This window comes from Rhipicephalus sanguineus, chromosome 8 (assembly GCF_013339695.2).
Source record: "Rhipicephalus sanguineus isolate Rsan-2018 chromosome 8, BIME_Rsan_1.4, whole genome shotgun sequence".
In the NCBI taxonomy this organism is placed as follows: Eukaryota; Metazoa; Arthropoda; class Arachnida; order Ixodida; family Ixodidae; genus Rhipicephalus; species Rhipicephalus sanguineus.
Window position 1 is genome coordinate 15,697,048 of NC_051183.1, and position 18,465 is coordinate 15,715,512.

An 18,465-nucleotide genomic window follows, 5' to 3' on the forward strand; every position below is an offset into this window, starting at 1 on the left:
ATGCTCAGGGAAGGAGGCCTGCCGGCCTCTGGCTCTTTCCACTACCCGACGAACAAGCTGAAGCGTCACTTCGCTCCGAGTGGCTGCAACGCGTGCCCATCGACAACAATGTCAACAGGCCATTAAGTCCACGCGTGTGCTTTAAACACTTTGACGCAGGAAAGCACTTTGTGATAGCGAGCCGTCGCATTACCGGAGTGAAGCTAGACGCTGTCCCCTTCAAATTGCCACAGCCATCGAAGACACCAGAAAAAGGCAAGCTCACCAATGCATTCCGTTCAACCGAACTTGCACAGCACACTTCAGACACTGGCCTTAGGCAAGTCTGCACATCCACAACTGCTGTGGCACAGAAGCCACAATCCATGACAGCTGTTGGGGAAGTGCAGAAAACGCAGTGTGCTATTTCTCAGAAAACACAGTCAACTACACAGTCACCTACTTCTCAGAAAATGAAGTCAACTACCACGGAGTGTCAGTCTGAATGTACTGCCATGGCAGTACATTGCAGTCCACAACAACGATTTGCACTGAATTGCAATGAATTGCAGTCCACAACAACGATTTCCATGGAGCAGGAGCCACAGTCCTTGACTCATGCTGATGTCAGTGTGGAGTCTCAGTCGGCAATAGCAGCTGGGGAAGCACAAGAGTTGCAGTCTACTATGATGGAGGAGCCACAGTTCCAAGCATTACCCGATGTCGCAGCTGAAACTCAGTTCATAACTTCTGCTCCAGAAGCACATGAATCAGATTCCACAAATGCTGCTGTCATGGTGCAAGAGCCAGATCCCATGACTGTCAGTAATGTCATTACAGAGTCCAAGATCGTGACAGCTGCTGAAGCAGAATTGAAGCTTACAGCTACTGTGACCATGGAGCAGGAGTTGCAGCCCGTGAGTTTTGTCAATCTCAATGCAGACCCCCTGTCCAAGACTGCGGCTGAAGCAGCACAAGAACTACAGTGTCCAGCAGTCACTGCTATGAAGCATGTAACCACTGATTCCCTTAGGCAGGAGCCTCACTGCGAGCTATTGGTCATCATTCCTCCAGAGTCTGAACCTTCAACTGGCATAGTTGTGGGATGCGAATTGCAGGCCAAAACCATCCTTGCCACGATAGAGGAAATTAATAATTTGACTGGACAAGAGTTGCCGTTCACGACAACCATTGACATGAGACAAGAACTACAGTCGACGACTGCAGTTGACCACGAACACGAATTGCAATCTGTGACGAGTATAGGAAAGGGAGAGAAATATGAGATTGTATCTGTTGTTGACACAGTGCAGGAACCACAGACTGCAAATTCTATCAGCTCTGTAACGAGGTTGGCAGTAGACAACACCTCAAAGTCTATAGCTAAATTTTGGCTCCATCTTCCCGATTTGGAGGGAGATTTGCAGGTGGAAGAGAAGAATGTCGCTGATGTTCCCGCTAGTCCAGCACCAATGAGAACTGAGAGTCCCGAGGAAGCAACCGAATACTGTCCCGTAGTCATCACAGAGCCCATTCGTCAAACAGATGACAGAAACACTGAAACTTGCGAAGATCTGTCGTCAGACAGCCCCTCAGAGAAGTGCATTCCTAAATCTGCTCCCGTGCCGGTCACCAATATGTCTGACAAGCAGGCGGAACAGGCGGAAGAGATTGTTAGTTGCTTGGCCACTCATGGTGGTGTTGATTATGTGGACGAGATCACTGTTATCACTTGTGTAGGCAGCTGTGCCGGCAGCTGTGACTCTAATGTCGACTGGGACCTGTGCAATCAGGTCATCTCTGTTCCTGATGAACCATTGGTTCCTTTGACTCAAAAGCTTTCAATGGCTAACAAAGAGGTGTCAGGTGCCATAGATAACAAATGTCTAGAACATGACCTACAGACACTGCCACAAGCATCAGAGGATGCTGTAACGTCATATCCAGCTACACAGGTGTATTCTACAAATAAGCCTATGGATATCAACACTGAGAGAATAGTAAAGCAGGGAACGAATGTTGCCATTGAAAGAGATGATCCAGCTCCTCATCCCAGGAGCAATGCTTCCACCTTTGCAATCCGCACAGCTGTAGAGAGTCCACACGCATCAGATGTACGAGCACAGGCACCGCTTCCAAGAAAGGTCACGGTGTCCAGTGCAACTGTGCTCAGTCACAGTCCCAGTAACCTTGCCAATTCTAAGAGCCGCGCAATGGAGAGAAACCAACACGACAGCAGTTGCAAAAGAGGGCTGCCAAGTTTTCCTCCACAGAGCTGTAGCAGTGGTCAAAAGCATGGCCTACGTGTCTCAAGCTGTGCTGTCAGTACACCTGTTGCGAAAGCCGCATTCGGTAAGAACAGCTGGGCGGCGGTTTCAACAGAACCCAGTGCATCTGGTTCAGAGCCCACACGTATGCGCCATTCGGACTTGCCTGGCAGGAGCAGCGCCGTCGGAGCAGAGAATACTGAATCGACAAAGGCTTATGCTGCAGGCCATCTTTTTCATCCATCCCAAGGGAGGTACGTTCTTAAGAAAGAAGTCTTGCAAGACGGAGACGAGCTTGGCACGGGTGCCACTTTTTGCACAGTTGTCTGGGTCCCCACAGGTGGCACCGCCAAACCATAGCACCGTTGTACGTGTGCCATTGGACAAGTGCCTTAAACCCATGCCTTGGTTGGCGAAGTACAAGCAGCAGTGTAACATGCGATAGCACGTAAACTTCTCTCGTGGCCCAAAAAGCCAAATCCGGAAGTATCCGGACATTGCATGTTCATAGACGATGCTCTTAAGACGGCAGGGAGTGCCTGTGTGTGACGTTTCATTGTTAATTTATTGTTTTCCTAATACATGTGCTTATTTAATTTTTGGACACACGAACGCTGTCACTATTCCCAGTTTTGTGATTGTGCCTGTATATAGAGGCATTTTATAAATTGCTCATTTGAATGTTCTGTGTTTTTACTATTTTAGAGGTTTCTTGTTCTGTTTGTGCAAGAATTTGTTGCCTTATGTGTGTATACGAGTCAACATGGTGGTCTTGGTTAAAAGCTGACCAAGGGTGCGCTGAGGTAGCATTGTGGTTACCACCAATTCATCTCTGGCTGGCAAAACTGCAGATGAAAAAAGCTATGCGCCATCAGCATCAGCATCCGGACATTGCATGTTCATTGTTAAAGATGGCACGGAGTGCCTGTGTGTGACGTTTCAATGTTAATTTATTGTTTCTTTACTGAAATGCACGTTTATTTTTCGACATATGAACATCTTTAGTGTTCAGGTTTTGTGATTGTGCCTGTATATAGAGCCGTTTTGTGAACTGCACCTGGGAACGTTCCATGTTTTTGCCATTTTAATGGTTTCCTGTTCGGTTTGAACAAGAATTTGTTGCCTTATGCGTGTATGCAGGGTCAATGTGGTGGCCTTGGCTAAAAACTGGCCTAAAATGCACTGCAGTTGCAGCACTAGTTAGATAAAAGCACAGAAACAAGAGTGCACTGGGGTAGCATTTTGGTTGTCAACCAATTCATCGATGGCCGACGAAGACACAGATCAAAAAAAGCTACGCTTACAAATGCGCCATCGGTGTCAGTAGCTTAAGTGAAGAGTATGTGATAAAGTCAAGTTACTGTGATGCAAGGGCATGTAGCCTGCTAGTCAGATTTTCAGTCTTTTAAACGTTATCGTTAGCATTCTAAGAGCTGTTTACTTCCCATTTTCACCCCCGGAAAGCCGGGTACTAAAGGCAGTTCATTTTGGGAAGCACTTCATCACTTCCTTTTTATTTTTGCATCCACTGCGAAGTTTGCAAGCTTGTTTTCGTAAGTGTTGAGTGTTCGCCCTCGAAATGGGGCACCCTGCGCACGCCTGTCATTTGACATGTGAGAACCGCGTTTTACTTTAATTTGTGTAGCAGCATGGAACGCAATGCGTTGTCCTGTAATTAACCATAATTTGGTGTCTGTTAAACAGCAGAAACCAATCGCATTTCCTAAATGAAGTGATTACTTGCTTTCTGTGTGTTGTGTAGATGACTGATTGTTTGCTTCCTGAAGTGTATGTGTGCAGCAAAATGTTATTAAACTTTTATTTAGTTACATTCTTCGGTATATCGACATTTTTGTTAAATATTGATGTTAAAATGTTACATGAACGATAATGAGATGTTAACCTGGTGTGTTAATTCTTTGTTCAATCTTAACATTTTTTTAACCTTTGAAACGCAACCTTGAACGTTCTGTGTTTGGGATTGGACAGGAAAGAATGAGTACCCACGTTAAAATCGTGAGTATGGCCACGGCCGCGCGATCTACCCCCTTTGGTGTGGCCCGCCGAATGCTCATCCTCCGTTTGTAGGTTTTAGTAGCCACCTCTAGTTCGTGAGAAGCGCGCGTTCTGGTATGCAGTAGAAGAAGACGACGTTGACGAGTGAGACTCTCGTGCGTATTGGCCTGTGTGGCGTTCTTTCATCTTTACTACGTCTCGTGTTTTCAACAACACCCGAAGACAACATTTCAGAAGTAACGCGCCATGAGGCTCCCTCTTGGCACGCTTTCTCTTTAGCTCGGAGTCGCCAGATGGAAGACAAGGCTGCGGAACGGAGGGCACGGAAGGCGGCGGCAGCGCGCGCTCGCAGACAGAATCCTGAGGTGAGAGCCCGCGAGGCCGAAGCTGCACGTCGACGCCGCGAAGCAGATTCCGCCGTTCGAGCCCGCGAAGCCGAAGCTGTTCGACAAGCTGCACGGCTGCGCCGAGAAGACCCCGCCGTTCGAGCCCGCGAGGCCGAAGCTGCTCGACAACAAGCTGCACGGCTGCGGCAGGCTGCGGCAAGCATAGAGTTTCCTACAATACTTTATGGCGGCAAGAAGACCATCCGAGGGACGCCGCTGTCCCTTCACTTCATGGACCATAAAGCCATGATTACCGTGATAATGAAGGGTTTGTAATATACACACAGTGTTTCTCACTCTTCATATGATGATTGATGGGGCGTTACACAGAACATTCACGATGATTCTCTCCGGAGCTTCGCCCCCTCATCATCATTCACCACGTGGATATGCTGTGATTTTTTTTTATCCGCCCTTTAGCAAGATGGCGTTACCCTTGCTTCAGCGCTTCAGCCTTGCGGTGACAATGTCGCTCCATAGCTTGACTGCCCTGTTCTGCTGTGTTCTGCTCCCTCCAGTACGACTATTAACGCTATTGATGCGGGTTTCGCGCGTTTTTCGACAGCCAAAAGTAGTAGCGGTACGCCATGGACCCGTGACAGCTCAGGTAAAAACAACAGTACCTTCGTTTAGTGCAACAAAATGAGGGCAGAGTTGGATTGTAAAGTCGCAGTTGGTAGAAGCACTAGGTCTATTCTGTGCAGCATGTTTTCACCGCGCTGTTATCCCTACTGTCGGTGGTTTCGTGATACTAAAAATGGGACAGACCATGTCAGAAGTTTCAATCTTCTTTAGTGTTTTTCTCACTTTGTTAAATGTGAAACGAAAATGCCTGATCTTTACGATGTAAAGTTGCGACAAAAACACTAAAAAAAGAATCGTTCGCTGTTTCTCCTCACTGAAGCAATGACTGTTCGCACGCAGTGGTCTGTCTCTCTCGCAGGCAACATCAGTGTTCTATTCGCTGGACCTTTATTCATGTGTGTGTGTGTGTGTGTGTGCTGATATGAAGTTGTATGCCGTACACAGCCGATGCATTGACGGCGCTGTTGCGTCCAATTAGTACCAAGCAGCGCTAGTCGAAAATATGTTACCCGAATCGGCTGATAGGAGAACAGGTATTGCCCCCCCCCCCCCAAATGTTCTTACATTTTGTATTTGCGCATGTACGGGTACAAGTACAAACACAAGCACAACCTCAACTAAATGGGTGTATGGGGTTTTTACAATGCTGCTAAGCGGTTAATGGCAGCTTAAATGTGCAATTGGTGGAGTCTGCTGGTATTATCGCATTTGGGGTGAAACTATGAGAGCAATAAGAATGAACGACACTAAGCACCATCCAATGGAATATAATGAGTAATGTCAAGAAGAAAAGGATAAGCTATGCAGATAAAGCTTGATCTAACGGCATCCGATTTTACGAAGTTCCCGATCTAACAAAGAAATTTTCATTCCCTAGCGAATACCCACAGAGTTCATTGTTGTCATCGACCCGAATTAACGAACTCACTTGGTTCGAAATCCAATTTAATGAAACTTCCTGAAATAACTGACTAAAAATTCGGTGGCTTCGTTGTAATTTTGACAGAGATGGGTTTTTCTTTGAGTGTGTCCTCTAATGCTATCTTGTTAAAACATCTAGGTGCCCTAGTAACCACCCTAGCTTCATTTTGACGAGGCTGCACGCCGCACTCATGCAAGGAACAATGCACTCAGCATTCGGTAGTGCTCTTACGTACTGAATGATGAATGATGCCAGGGAAGGCGGTGATTGCTTTCTTTATTTTATGATAAATAGCACTGAATGCATGGCTCCTCACAACTTTTTCGATTGGCTTGCTCACACAATCGCGACATTGTTTCTTTGCTTCTTCACATATAGGTAGCCTATCACAGCTTCATGTAACAGTCCATTAATCTGGTCTGCATCATCTGGACATGGTGCCCTCTATGTCCGGGCAATATGGGAGGCTCCATGTCCTGGCCGTCCTTGGGACTTTTCACATGTGCAGCTGTGGGTTGATGCAAAAAAGAAAGCCATGGTAGCTTTTGAGTTTAGCTATGTTGCAATTTTAGATTTCGAAGGACCCAAGAATCCCTTTCTCAATTTTACGAATTTTCTCATTAAATGAAATAATTCGACCATGGTCATCACTTCGTTAAATCAAAGTTTAAGCTGTAGTTGGGTGCAACTTCAAAAGGCAGCGGCATCTCCAACTGGGAGGTTTCCTGAGAAATCGTAGCGGTTTTGCTTGTAGCTTCACACTACGAATGGCTGGGTGACAATGGTTATTCTTGGTAACAATAGAGCAAATGACAGGCACACCAAGACTAAACAGTGTGTTAGTTAGTGGAGTGTAACCAGTAGGTGTCCTTCCTTTGTCATGTGTTTGCACTGTTACTCTTTTTCTTTTAAAGCAATCTTCTAATATTTCATTCTGTTTATCACCAAACCCACGTCTCATATTTCGAATGCTTCCTTCCCTCCAGTTAAGGTGCCCAGACAAACAGCACAGCGTGTGACTGACATGATGGAGCGGCCAAACAGCACTCAGAGCCATTCACCGAGCCGTGAAGATCTTTCCAGCCAGAGAGGCACGTCCCAGCCTTCAAGCCCACGGTGTCAGCTGAAGGTACCAAGACCGCAGCATCCAGCTTCTCATGGTTCTTGCGCTCAGAAGATACCCGAGGCAACGGGGGACGGTCATTCTAAAGACACCAGTGACAACGTTCACGACGTGGCCCACAGCAGCAGGACGAAGGCAAAAAAAACCAGCGGCTCGGACTTTGCCCAGCGAGCGAAGAGACAAGCGGGAGGTGCTTGCTACTCCCTGGCACCACCGTTCAGAAAACCCATGTAAGTGTACACATGGTTTGGACTTTCACTATAACGGCATGTTCGGGGGAACTGTCCAACAGCGCACATAAGCGTGGAAACAAATAGATAATACTGCTGCCACTTGCACCTTGGAGGCATCTCACAGGCCTTTGAATGAAGGTGGCCATGAGACCAAAGTTTCAAACTTGAAGTACAATCAAATGAATCCAACATACAATTAGGCAAAGAAAAACATAGACTCTAATTGTTGTCTTTAACTGTGTGTAATATTTATGACGTAATTTGAAATGAATAAAGCAGTACTGACACGATTTTGAGACATCGCAAAAGTGACGATTTACGTTTCCTTGGTATGCAGTGTTAACGCTTTCCACACACTAGAGTCGGACAACACGTATAAAATATCTTACTTTGATTTTAAAATTTTCCCCACCGCAATGGACATTATTCCGACGTGTCAACACAGTTCCACTGAGTTCACGAATTCTGCGTCTTGCATGCAGCCAGAATCGCAGAAATCGCTGTTGCTAACCTAAGGCACTATGTCTGCCAGAACGAGACTTGGATTCATTTCATTGTGTCTAACAAAGAAATGAGCCCCACAAATATCTCTCTTTCAAGATTAAAGAATTGAACAGCTGCTGGCAGGTGTCAAGACAAGTTTATTGCTTTCCCAAGTGAGAAGCCCACAAGAAGATGTGCACCACACTCATGTTGCCTTTACATGGACCCTTAAAGGGGTCATGAACCACTTTCCCAAGTAATGATCTAATGACCTCAGTATCACAGTTTACTGCCCCCCGAATCGATTGCCGCAAAAATTTCTCGAATCTGTCAAGAATCAGCGGAGTTACGGGGGTTTGGCGCACGCTTCCAGCGCTTTCTCTCTTTTCTCGCGCCGACGAGCACACTGGAAGCTACATAGGGAGGGATGGCACTGGGGAAAGAAGTTACGTCAGCGCGCGTCATGAAACGCGATCGCTCTCCCGCTGTGATTCGCTTGCGCGAGTGCGGCTACCGTGTACTGAGGAGTGCGGCACCGGCAAGTGGGCAGCACACCGCAGCAACAAGCGCATCTGATCCGAACGCCGCTCTCGATTTACATCGGCTATCGGCCAATAAGCATGCTATGTCTCTTGCGACGTAAACTGGCAGATCCGAGACGTCAACGTGCAGACGCGCCCCGCCCACCGACGAGAGTGAGAACCGGCCTCTGTTTGAAAAGAGGGCGCCTGAGGAAACGGCAACTTCGTGCTCTGCTTGTGGCCTTTACGCGGCGCGCACGACTGTAATATTTGGCAGAGCAGTTCATAGCCGTGTCAGCTTTCCGCAGGATGTGTTTTTTCAACAAGCCCAAGAGGTGCTTCATGACCCCTTTAAGTGAAACTTTGAATTATAATTTTAGACTGATGAATTCTTTTTTGGGTTCTTTATTGTTAATATCGTGATGAGAGGTTCTTTCCTTGAAAAGAAAATGAAAATCAGTTTCACTTTCTGAATTTAACTCAGAAAACCTAGCATCTGAATGTCAATGTGATGCCACTGATTTAAAAGTTCTTTTTGTGTGTGTTCTGGTCACATTAGCTTAATACAACTTTCTTAAATTTTCTTTGTTAAGTCTCTGGCTTCCTTAAAAAATAACAATTCATTTTAATCAATAAAGAATTATCTGGGCTTTAGCATACCTGGCCGAAATTTAAGACATTATGGCGAGTTGGTGCAGAAAATCTAAGCTAGCAGCGCCATCTTTATGTTCATATTGTGTGTTTTCGAATTTACCCTGTGTCATCTTATTGCAAGAGTAGTGCTTTTGGCGTCGTGAAAGGGTAATTTACTTACACAAGCAAAATCATTTTTCTCTTTAGGGTTGCATTTACAGTGGACTTGTAGTGTATGTATGCATAAACTTAGGCCTAAGTCTCGTGTTAAAGGACAGGCCGTGCAAACATAGACACAAGAGAAAGGTCAGGACGAAACAAATGCCAACTAACAATTGAAAAGGCACACAGCAGCTGAAAAGAAAGTATGCACAAGAAGTTATCTGCACATGCCCAGACAAGTTCTTCTTTATCCAAGTTGCATCACCTTGCATAAAGAAGAAATCAAATGCCTGGACAGTTATCTCTCACGTAGACCGCTACGCGTGCTGGATTGATAGGTATCGTCTCTTGCCTGGGCATGCGCAGATAAGTTTTTGACTACTGTCCTCTCCGTCGCTGTGCTCCTATTCAGTCGTTAGTCGGCATTTCTTTTGTCCTGACTTGTGTCTCTTGTGTCTGTGTTTGCACACCTCGTCCTTTAACATGACTCCCTACCAACTAGCTCAGCTCTATGTTATTCTAAACTTAACTCGCTCACATTTCTCATTTTTCTTTCACTGCAGCTCCAAAACAAAGAACACTGCATACAAGTGCTCTGTGACGGGATGCCCGCATGCTAAGGAAGAGGTCCCCGCCGGCTTCTGGCTCTTTCCACTTCCCAGCGAACAAGCTGAAGAGTCACTTCGTTCTGAATGGCTGCAACACCTGCCCATCGACGAAGATATCAACAGGCCACTAAGCCCACGTGTGTGCTTTAAGCACTTTGACAAAAGAAAGCACTTTGTGTCAGTGAGCAGTCGCATTTTCGGACTCAAGCCAGACGCCGTCCCCTCTCAGTTGCTGCAGCCATTGGAAGCCCCGAAAAAGGACAAGATCACCGATGCATTCCGTCGTTCGACTGAACTTACACAGGACGCTTCAGACACTGGCCTCGGGCGGGTCTGCACATCCACAACTAGTGTGGGACAGAAGCCACAATCCATGATGGCCGCTGAGGAAGTGCAGAAAATGCAGTCCACTATTTCTGCTACAATGGTGCAGGAGCCGCAATCTATGGCTTTGGCTGATGCAGCAGAAGCTCAGTACACGACAGCTGGAGTAGAACCGGAACAGCAGCTCACGCATGCTGCAGTCATGGTGCAGGAGACGCAATCTATGGCTTTGGCTGATGCAGCAGAAGCACAGTACACGACAGCTGGAGTAGAACAGGAACAGCAGCTCACGCATGCTGCAGTCATGGTGCAGGAGACAAAATCTATGACTTCAGCCGATGTTGACACGGAGTGTCATGCTGGAACAGCTGCTGGAGCAGCGCATGAATTAGAGCCAGTGGCGGCCATGGAGTTGCAGTCCACACCTAGTGCCGTGATGCAGGAGCCACAGTCCACGACTTTTGCCAATATCAGTTCAGAGTCTCACCCTGTGGCAGCTGATGGAAAAGCACAGAAATTGCAGTGTACTATAACCACCACCATGGTGCAGGAAACACAGTCTATGACATTAGCTACTATCGCAGCAGAAACTCGGTCTACGGCAGCTACTGGAGTAGCACAGGAATGGCAGTCCACAGCTACTGCTAATGTGGTGCAGGAGTCACACTCCATGACTTTTGCCAGTGGTGGTGCAGATCTTCTGTCCACAACAGCCACTGGAGAGGCACAGCATTCGGAGTCAAGAGCTGCCGGTGTCATGGAGTTGCAGTCCACAGTTACTGCCAGGGTTCAGGAATCACAGTCACTGATGTCTGACAACACTGGTTCACAGTCTCAGTCGGTGATAGCGGCTGGAGTGGCACAAGACTTGCAGTCAACTACCACGGAGTTTCAGTCCAACCGTACTGCCATGGCCCAGAAGTCGCCATCCATGACTTCTGCAGATGTCAGTGCAGAGTTTCAGTTCGTGACACCTGCTGGAGTGGTGCAGGAATCACAGTCCACAAATGCTGCCAAGATACCTGCACCAGAGTCTTTGACTTTTACTGATGGTGGTATGGAGTCTCACATTGTGACAGCTGCTGGAACAGCACTGGAGTCACAGTCCATGGCTTTAGCAAATGTTGCAGGGGAAACAGAGTGCACAACGGCTACTGGAGCAGCACAGGCTATGCATTTAACAGCTTCCACTGCCACTGAGTTACAGTCTACAACTACTGCAGCTGTAACGGAGGAGCCACAGTCAAAGGCTGATTTTGTGGCAGAAGCGCAGTTGATAACCACTGCTCCAGAAGCAGATGAATCAGATTCAACAGCTGTCAATGCTGTAGGATTGCACTCCACAACAACTTCCATGGAGCAGGAGCCACAGTCCATGATTCATGCTGATGTCGGTGAGGAGTCTCGGTCTGTATTGTCTGCTGGAGCAGTACAACAATTGCAGTACATGGCTTCGAGTGTCATGGAGTTTCAGTCTACAACTGCTGCCATGACAGAGGAGACACAGTCGAAGACATTACCTGACCTTGCAGCAGAAGCACAGTCCTTGACCACTGCTCCAGAAGCACGTGAATCAGGTTCCACAGCTGTCTCGACTGTGGGATCACAGTCCACAACGACTTCAATGGAGCAGGAGCCACAGTTCATGACTCATGCTGATGTCAGTGGGGATTCTCAGTCTGTATTGTCTGCTGGAGCAGCACAGCAATTGCAGTCCACGGGTCCAAATGTCTCAGAGTTTCAGTCTAAAACTACTGCCGTGACAGAAGAGACACAGCCTAAGACATTACCTGATCTTGCAGCAGAAGCACAGTCCTTGACCACTGCTCCAGAAGCACGTGAATCAGGTTCCACAGCTGTCACGACTGTGGGATCACAGTCCACAACGACTTCAATGGAGCAGGAGCCACAGTCCATGACTCATGCTGATGTCAGTGGGGATTCCCACTCTGCATTGTCTGCTGGAGCAGCACAGCAATTGCAGTCCATGGGTCCAAATGTCTCAGAGTTTCAGTCTACAACTACTGCCGTGACAGAAGAGGCACAGCCTAAGACATTACCTGATCTTGCAGCTGAAGCACAGTCCTTGACCACTGCTCCAGAAGCAGATGAATCAGGTTCCACAGCTGTCACGACTGTGGGATCACAGTCCACAACGACTTCCATGGAGCAGGAGCCACAGTCCATGACTCATGCTGATGTCAGTGGGGATTCTCACCCTGCATTGTCGGCTGGAGCAGCACAGCAATCGCATTCCACGGGTCCAAATGTCTCAGAGTTCCAGTCTAAAACTACTGCCGTGACAGAAGAGACACAGCCTAAGACATTACCTGATCTTGCAGCAGAAGCACAGTCCTTGACCACTGCTCCAGAAGCACGTGAATCAGGTTCCACAGCTGTCACGACTGTGGGATCACAGTCCACAACGACTTCAATGGAGCAGGAGCCACAGTCCATGACTCATGCTGATGTCAGTGGGGATTCCCACTCTGTATTGTCTGCTGGAGCAGCACAGCAATTGCAGTCCACGGGTCCAAATGTCTCAGAGTTTCAGTCTACAACTACTGCCGTGACAGAAGAGGCACAGCCTAAGACATTACCTGATCTTGCAGCTGAAGCACAGTCCTTGACCATTGCTCCAGAAGCACGTGAATCAGGTTCCACAGCTGTCACGACTGTGGGATCACAGTCCACGACGACTTCCATGGAGCAGGAGCCACAGTCCATGACTCATGCTGATGTCAGTGGGGATTCTCACCCTGCATTGTCGGCTGGAGCAGCACAGCAATCGCATTCCACGGGTCCAAATGTCTCAGTGTTTCAGTCTACAACTACTGCCGTGACAGAAGAGACACAGCCTAAGACATTACCTGATCTTGCAGCAGAAGCACAGTCCTTGACCACTGCTCCAGAAGCACATGAATCAGAGTCCACAGCTATAACTTCCATGGAATTGCAGCCTGCTACTACTTCTTCCATGGCACAGAAGCCAGAGTCCACAACCCTTGCTGATGTCGCTGTGGAGGGTCAGTCTGCGACAGCAGCTGGAGCAGCACAGGAATTGCAGTCCGCAACTAGTGCTGCCATGGCTCAGGAGCCACAGTCTATTACGTTAGTGAATATTGCAGCTGAAATCGAGTCTGTAACAGCTCTTGCAGCAGCACAAGAAGCGCCGTCTTTTGCTTCCACTGTCACCGGATTACGTTCTACAACTAATGCTGCCGTGATGGAGGCACCACAGTCAACACTACCTGATGTTGGTGCAGAAACTCAGTGCATGACTGTTGCTCCAGAAGCATGTGAATCGGAGCCCACAGCTGTAACTGCCATAGCATTACAGTCCACAACTACTACTTCCATGGGGCAGGAGTCACAATCTATCATTGTAGCTGATGGTGGTGTGGTGTGTGACTCTGTGACAGCCACTGGAGCAGCACAAGCATCGCAGTCTGCCATGACGGAACAGCCACATTTTCTAGCATTGCCTGATGTAGCAGCGGAAACTCGGTTCATAACTCTTGCTCCAGAAGCACGTGAATTGGATTTCACAAATTCTGTTGCCATGGTGCAGGAGCCAGATTGCATGACTGTCAGTAATGTCATTATCGAGTCTACGTTCATGTCAGCTGCTGGGCCGGCACAAGAATCGCACTCCACAACTGTTGCTGGCGTAGAATTGAAGCCCGCAGCTACTACAGCTATGGGGCAGCAGGCAGATTCTATGGCTGTCAGTGATGCCATTACGGAGTCTATGATTGTAACAGCCGCTCGAGTGGCACAGGAATCGCCCACCACAACTGTTGCTCGTATGGAATTGAAGCCCACAGCTGCTGTGGCTATCGAGCAAGCGTTGCAGCCTGTGACTTTTGCTGATCTCAGTGGAGACTCTCAGTCCAAGACTGCTCCCAAAGCAGCACAAGAACCGCAACCTGCAACAGTCACTGCTATAAAACCACATTTAATGAGCAATTCTATTGGGCAGGAGCCTCAGTATGATGTATTGGTTGCCACTCCTCCTCCAGAGCCTGAAGTTGCAGCTGCCATAGTTGTGGGATATGAATGGCTATCCGAGACGATCGTTGCCACGATAGAGCAAATTAACCATTTGACTGGAGAGGAATCGCAGTTCATGGCAGCCGTCGGCATGAAACATGAACTAGAGTCAACGGTTGTAGTTGCCAGTGAACATGAGTTTCGATCTATGACAAGCATAGGAAAGAGAGAGAAATGTGATCTTGTGTCTGTTATTGACACATTGCAGGAATCGCAGACTGAAGCTGCTTTTGGTGTGGCGTCAGAATTGCAGTGCACAAATTCTACCAGCTCTGTAACGGGGTTGGCAGTAGACAGCACCTCAAGCTCTACAGCTAAAATTTGGGTCCATTTTCCCAATTCGGAGGGAGATGTGCAGGTGGAAGAGCAGAATGTAGCTGATGTTCCCGCCAGTCCGGCACCAGTTAAAAATGAGAGTCTCGAAGAAGCAACCGAATGTTGTTCTGCAGTCATCGCAGAGCCCATTCGTCAAACAGATTGCAGCAAAACTGCAACTTGCGAAGATCTGTCTGCAGAGAACCCTTCAGAGAAGTGCATTCCTAAATCTACTCCTGTGCCAGCCACCGATGTGTTTGACAAGCAGAAGGAACAGGCGGAAGAGATGGTTAGTGACTTTGCCATGCACGGCACTGTTGATTATGCGGATGAGGTCACTGCTAGCACTTGTGCTGGACTGGCAGGCAGCTGTGACTTTGATGTTGATTGGGACCTGTGCAAACAGGTCATGTCTATTCCTGACGAAGCACTGGATCCTATGGATGTTTCAGTGGTCAGCAAGGGGACGTTAGATGCCATGCCTAACAAATCACCAGAACTTGACCTACAGACACTGACACAAGCAACAGTGGATGTTGCAATATCATCTCCAGCTGCACAAGTGTATTCTACAAATAAGCCAACAGATACCACCACTGAGAGAAGAGTAAAACAGGGAACGAATGTTGCCATTGAAAGAGATGCTCCAGCTCCTCATTGTGTTAGCAGTCGTATAAGAACTGCTTCCACCTGCACGTTCCGTACGGCTGTAGAGAGTCCACCCGCATCAGACGTACGAGCAGAGGCACCGCTTCCAAGAGATGTCACAGTGTCCAGTGCAACTGTTCTCAGGCACAGTCCCAGTAGCCTTGCCAATTCCAAAAGCCGTGCAATGAAGAAAAACCAACATGACAGCAGTTGCAAAAGAGGGCTGCCAAGTTTTCCTCCACAGAGCTGCAGCAGTGCTCGAAAAGGTGACAGACATATCTCGAGCCACGCTGTCAGTACACCTATTGCAAAAGCCGCAATCAATAAGTACAGCCGGCCGACGGTTTCAACAGAACCCGGTGCATCTGGTTCAGAACCCGCATGTAGGTGCCGTTTGGACATGCCTGGAAGGAGCAGCTCTGTCGGAGCGGAGAATACTGAATCGACAAAGGCTTATGCTGCAGGCCATCTTTTTCATCCATCCCAAGGGAGGTACATTCTTAAAAAAGAAGTCTTGCAAGACGGAGACGAGCCTGGCATGGGTGCCACTTTTTGCACGGTTGTCTGGGTCCCCACAGGTGGCACCGCCAAACCATAGCATCATTGTACGTGTGCCATTGGAGAAGTGCCTTAAACTCGTGCTTTGGTTCAAGTGCAAGTTAGAAAATGGCCAAGTAGGAGCAGCTCTGCGACATGCGATAGCGCGAACTTCTCTCATGACCCAAAAAGCCAAAGTCGGAAGTGTACGGACATTACAAGTTTTTGGACAATGCTAAAGGTGGCAGGAACTGCCTGTGTGTGACGGTGCAATGTTAATTTATTGTTTCTTTTGTACATGTGCAGATTTTATTTTTGGACTCACGAACTCTGACAGTATTCCAGGTTTTGTGATTGTGCCTGTATATAGAGGCGTTATTTAATGTGCACATGGGAACATTCCATGTTTTTACCATTTCAGGGGTTTCTTGTTCGGTTTGAACAAGAATTTGTTGCACTACGTGTGTATACAGAGTCAAAAGTGGTTTTGGCTAAAACCTGTCCAAAAATGCTCTTCAGTTGCAGCACTAGTTAGATAAAAGCACAGAAACAAGAGTGCACTGGGGTAGCATTGTGGTTGCCAGCCAATTCATTCCAAGGCTGGCAAAGGTGCAGATGGAAAAAAATACGCTTACAAAGCGCCATCAGCATCAGTAACTTGAGTGAACAATCTGTGATAAAGTAAAATTACTGCGATGCACAGGCACATAGCCTGCTAGTCAGATTTTCACGCTCCTAAGTGTTATCAAACCTCAGTGTCACGAACATTAATGTAATTAATTATTGGATATAATGACGTAAATATAACAGGTTTAACGGCCACATGAGTGTTGCAAGAGTACGCTCGTAACGAGCATGTCGTGTTACAAAAATGTTTGTGTTTGTAATAAGGACAGGCTGTACATGCAGCTAATGCGGTATTCTGTTGAATTAGATTTTACATGCCCAAGACGTGGCAGAAGTTTTCTTTTCTTTTTTAAGAACTTGTACAATGTGTCAAGTATTTTGTGTTCTCTGACAGTGGTTCGTAACTTTGTCTTGCGCGGGTGGATTGGTCGGACAGGGGCAGCACAAGTGGCGCCTGTAACTTTTTTATCTGTTGCAGCATATCCTTTTGTGTGTTGTAGCAGGACAGGGTACACCAGGTCTCTAGAAGAAAGTCAGATGTGTAACTGCCTATTTGAAGTAAGCATAACAGTAATATGTAATAACTGAGACACCTTACTAATGTTTATTTAAGGCAAGTTCTTATAAGACGATTAGATGCAGTGTTTATTTGCCATTGCGAACAAATTTCTCAAGCTGCCAACTGCAGTGAAAATGTAAATGCAACACTGCAGCTAACTACATGCATAGCAAAGATTGCCAAGTATTTTCCATTTCTGCTTGTATGTTTATACCCCTGTCACACGGGAACCCGTGAACTCCGTTTAACTCCCTCGTCTTTTCCTCGAGGGAGATGGGGTTCGTGTCACACGGTCACCATTTCGCTGAGGAAGTTAAATGGAGCTTTTGGTGGAGGGAGTTCGGTAATGACCATTTCGGCTCGAAGGAGTACTACTCTCGTTCCCAGCCAGCTACTGCTATGCTGAAAACCACACTAGCAAAATCGTCCTAATGAGCTCAATTATAATTTTAAGAACTATGCTCTTTTTTTGCGTCGCATTTCACGCCCCGTAGTGTAAGTTTTAGTTGTATTTTTTCGGACATCAGCGCTTGTACTCTCCACACCAAGCCTCGCCAAGCCGCCGCTGTGAAGCGTCGCGCCATATTTGTTCCTGCAAGTGTGAGGCGCACGCATAAGCACTGTGACAGCAATGGTGATTCCGAGCACTTCATCAACACACAAAAACACGTTTTTGTTGCTTTAAAGACGACTGCACAGGCAAAAAGTTGGACGTTTCAACGAGCGCAGCAGCGCTGCTTGTGCCCCATGCGGCAACCGTCAAAAGCTTGCACCGAGCCGTGTAGCACAGCCACAACTCCATTCTGGTTAAGCTCCATTAAGGAGTTCAATGCGGAACGGAGCTAAACGGAGTTCGGTGGTGGCCGTGTGGACAGGGGTATTAGTCTAGCGGACAGTCATGATTGATATATAGTAAAGAATTTCATTTGACTTTAATGAGTAGCCGACTACTAATGGCAAGACACGAAGCTTACATATGGCAGCCATACACTTGGAACAAGCATTAACGCGAACAAAAAAGTATGAGTGTGTGCTGGAAGCACACTAGTCATGTGACAATCACATAATCAATATGTTTGTGATGCACAGACCTGCTCTGAGTTATTGTGATGTTTTTTTTTTTATATGTGACTATGCCTTTTGCGCAGCACGACTGACAGTCTGCTGTTTCCTCCATAGTCATGTATACAAGCTTTAAGAAAGGTGTACCAGCGTATTGGTATGTTTTTGTTACATATTGTTGTATTGTTTATTGTATTTATTGTTTTTTGTAGTTTTTAATTCCAGAAGCCAAGTTTTATTGTGATCCCTTTTATGTTTCATTCGTTTCATTAAACTGTGTGACTTTCTTTTTGGTTACGCATTCCTTTGTTTTTCATTGAACAATTCTTACCATCATGGCACAAGAAAAATATTTAAAGCAATCATTGAAATTGAAATAATAGTCACAGGTTGAGGGTGTGTTTCTGACCACACTCTTAGCA

At 47.1% G+C, this 18,465-nt stretch overlaps 2 protein-coding genes across 2 annotated transcripts; both read left to right on the forward strand.

Moving 5' to 3' along the window:
* Positions 1-1,092: 1,092 nt before the first annotated feature.
* LOC119402560 (uncharacterized) lies at positions 1,093-16,739 on the forward strand. Its single transcript, XM_049418770.1, has 2 exons — positions 1,093-3,221; positions 16,102-16,739. Exon 1 carries the CDS (start codon positions 1,176-1,178, stop codon positions 2,604-2,606), a length of 1,431 nt encoding a protein of 476 aa, XP_049274727.1. The 5' UTR covers positions 1,093-1,175; the 3' UTR covers positions 2,607-3,221; positions 16,102-16,739.
* LOC119402561 (serine-rich adhesin for platelets-like) lies at positions 7,156-16,882 on the forward strand. Its single transcript, XM_037669711.2, has 4 exons — positions 7,156-7,508; positions 9,874-15,064; positions 15,837-15,932; positions 16,817-16,882. The coding sequence occupies exons 1-4, from the start codon at positions 7,180-7,182 to the stop codon at positions 16,880-16,882; spliced, it is 5,682 nt and encodes a 1,893-aa protein (XP_037525639.1). The 5' UTR covers positions 7,156-7,179.
* The last annotated feature ends 1,583 nt before the right edge of the window (positions 16,883-18,465 follow it).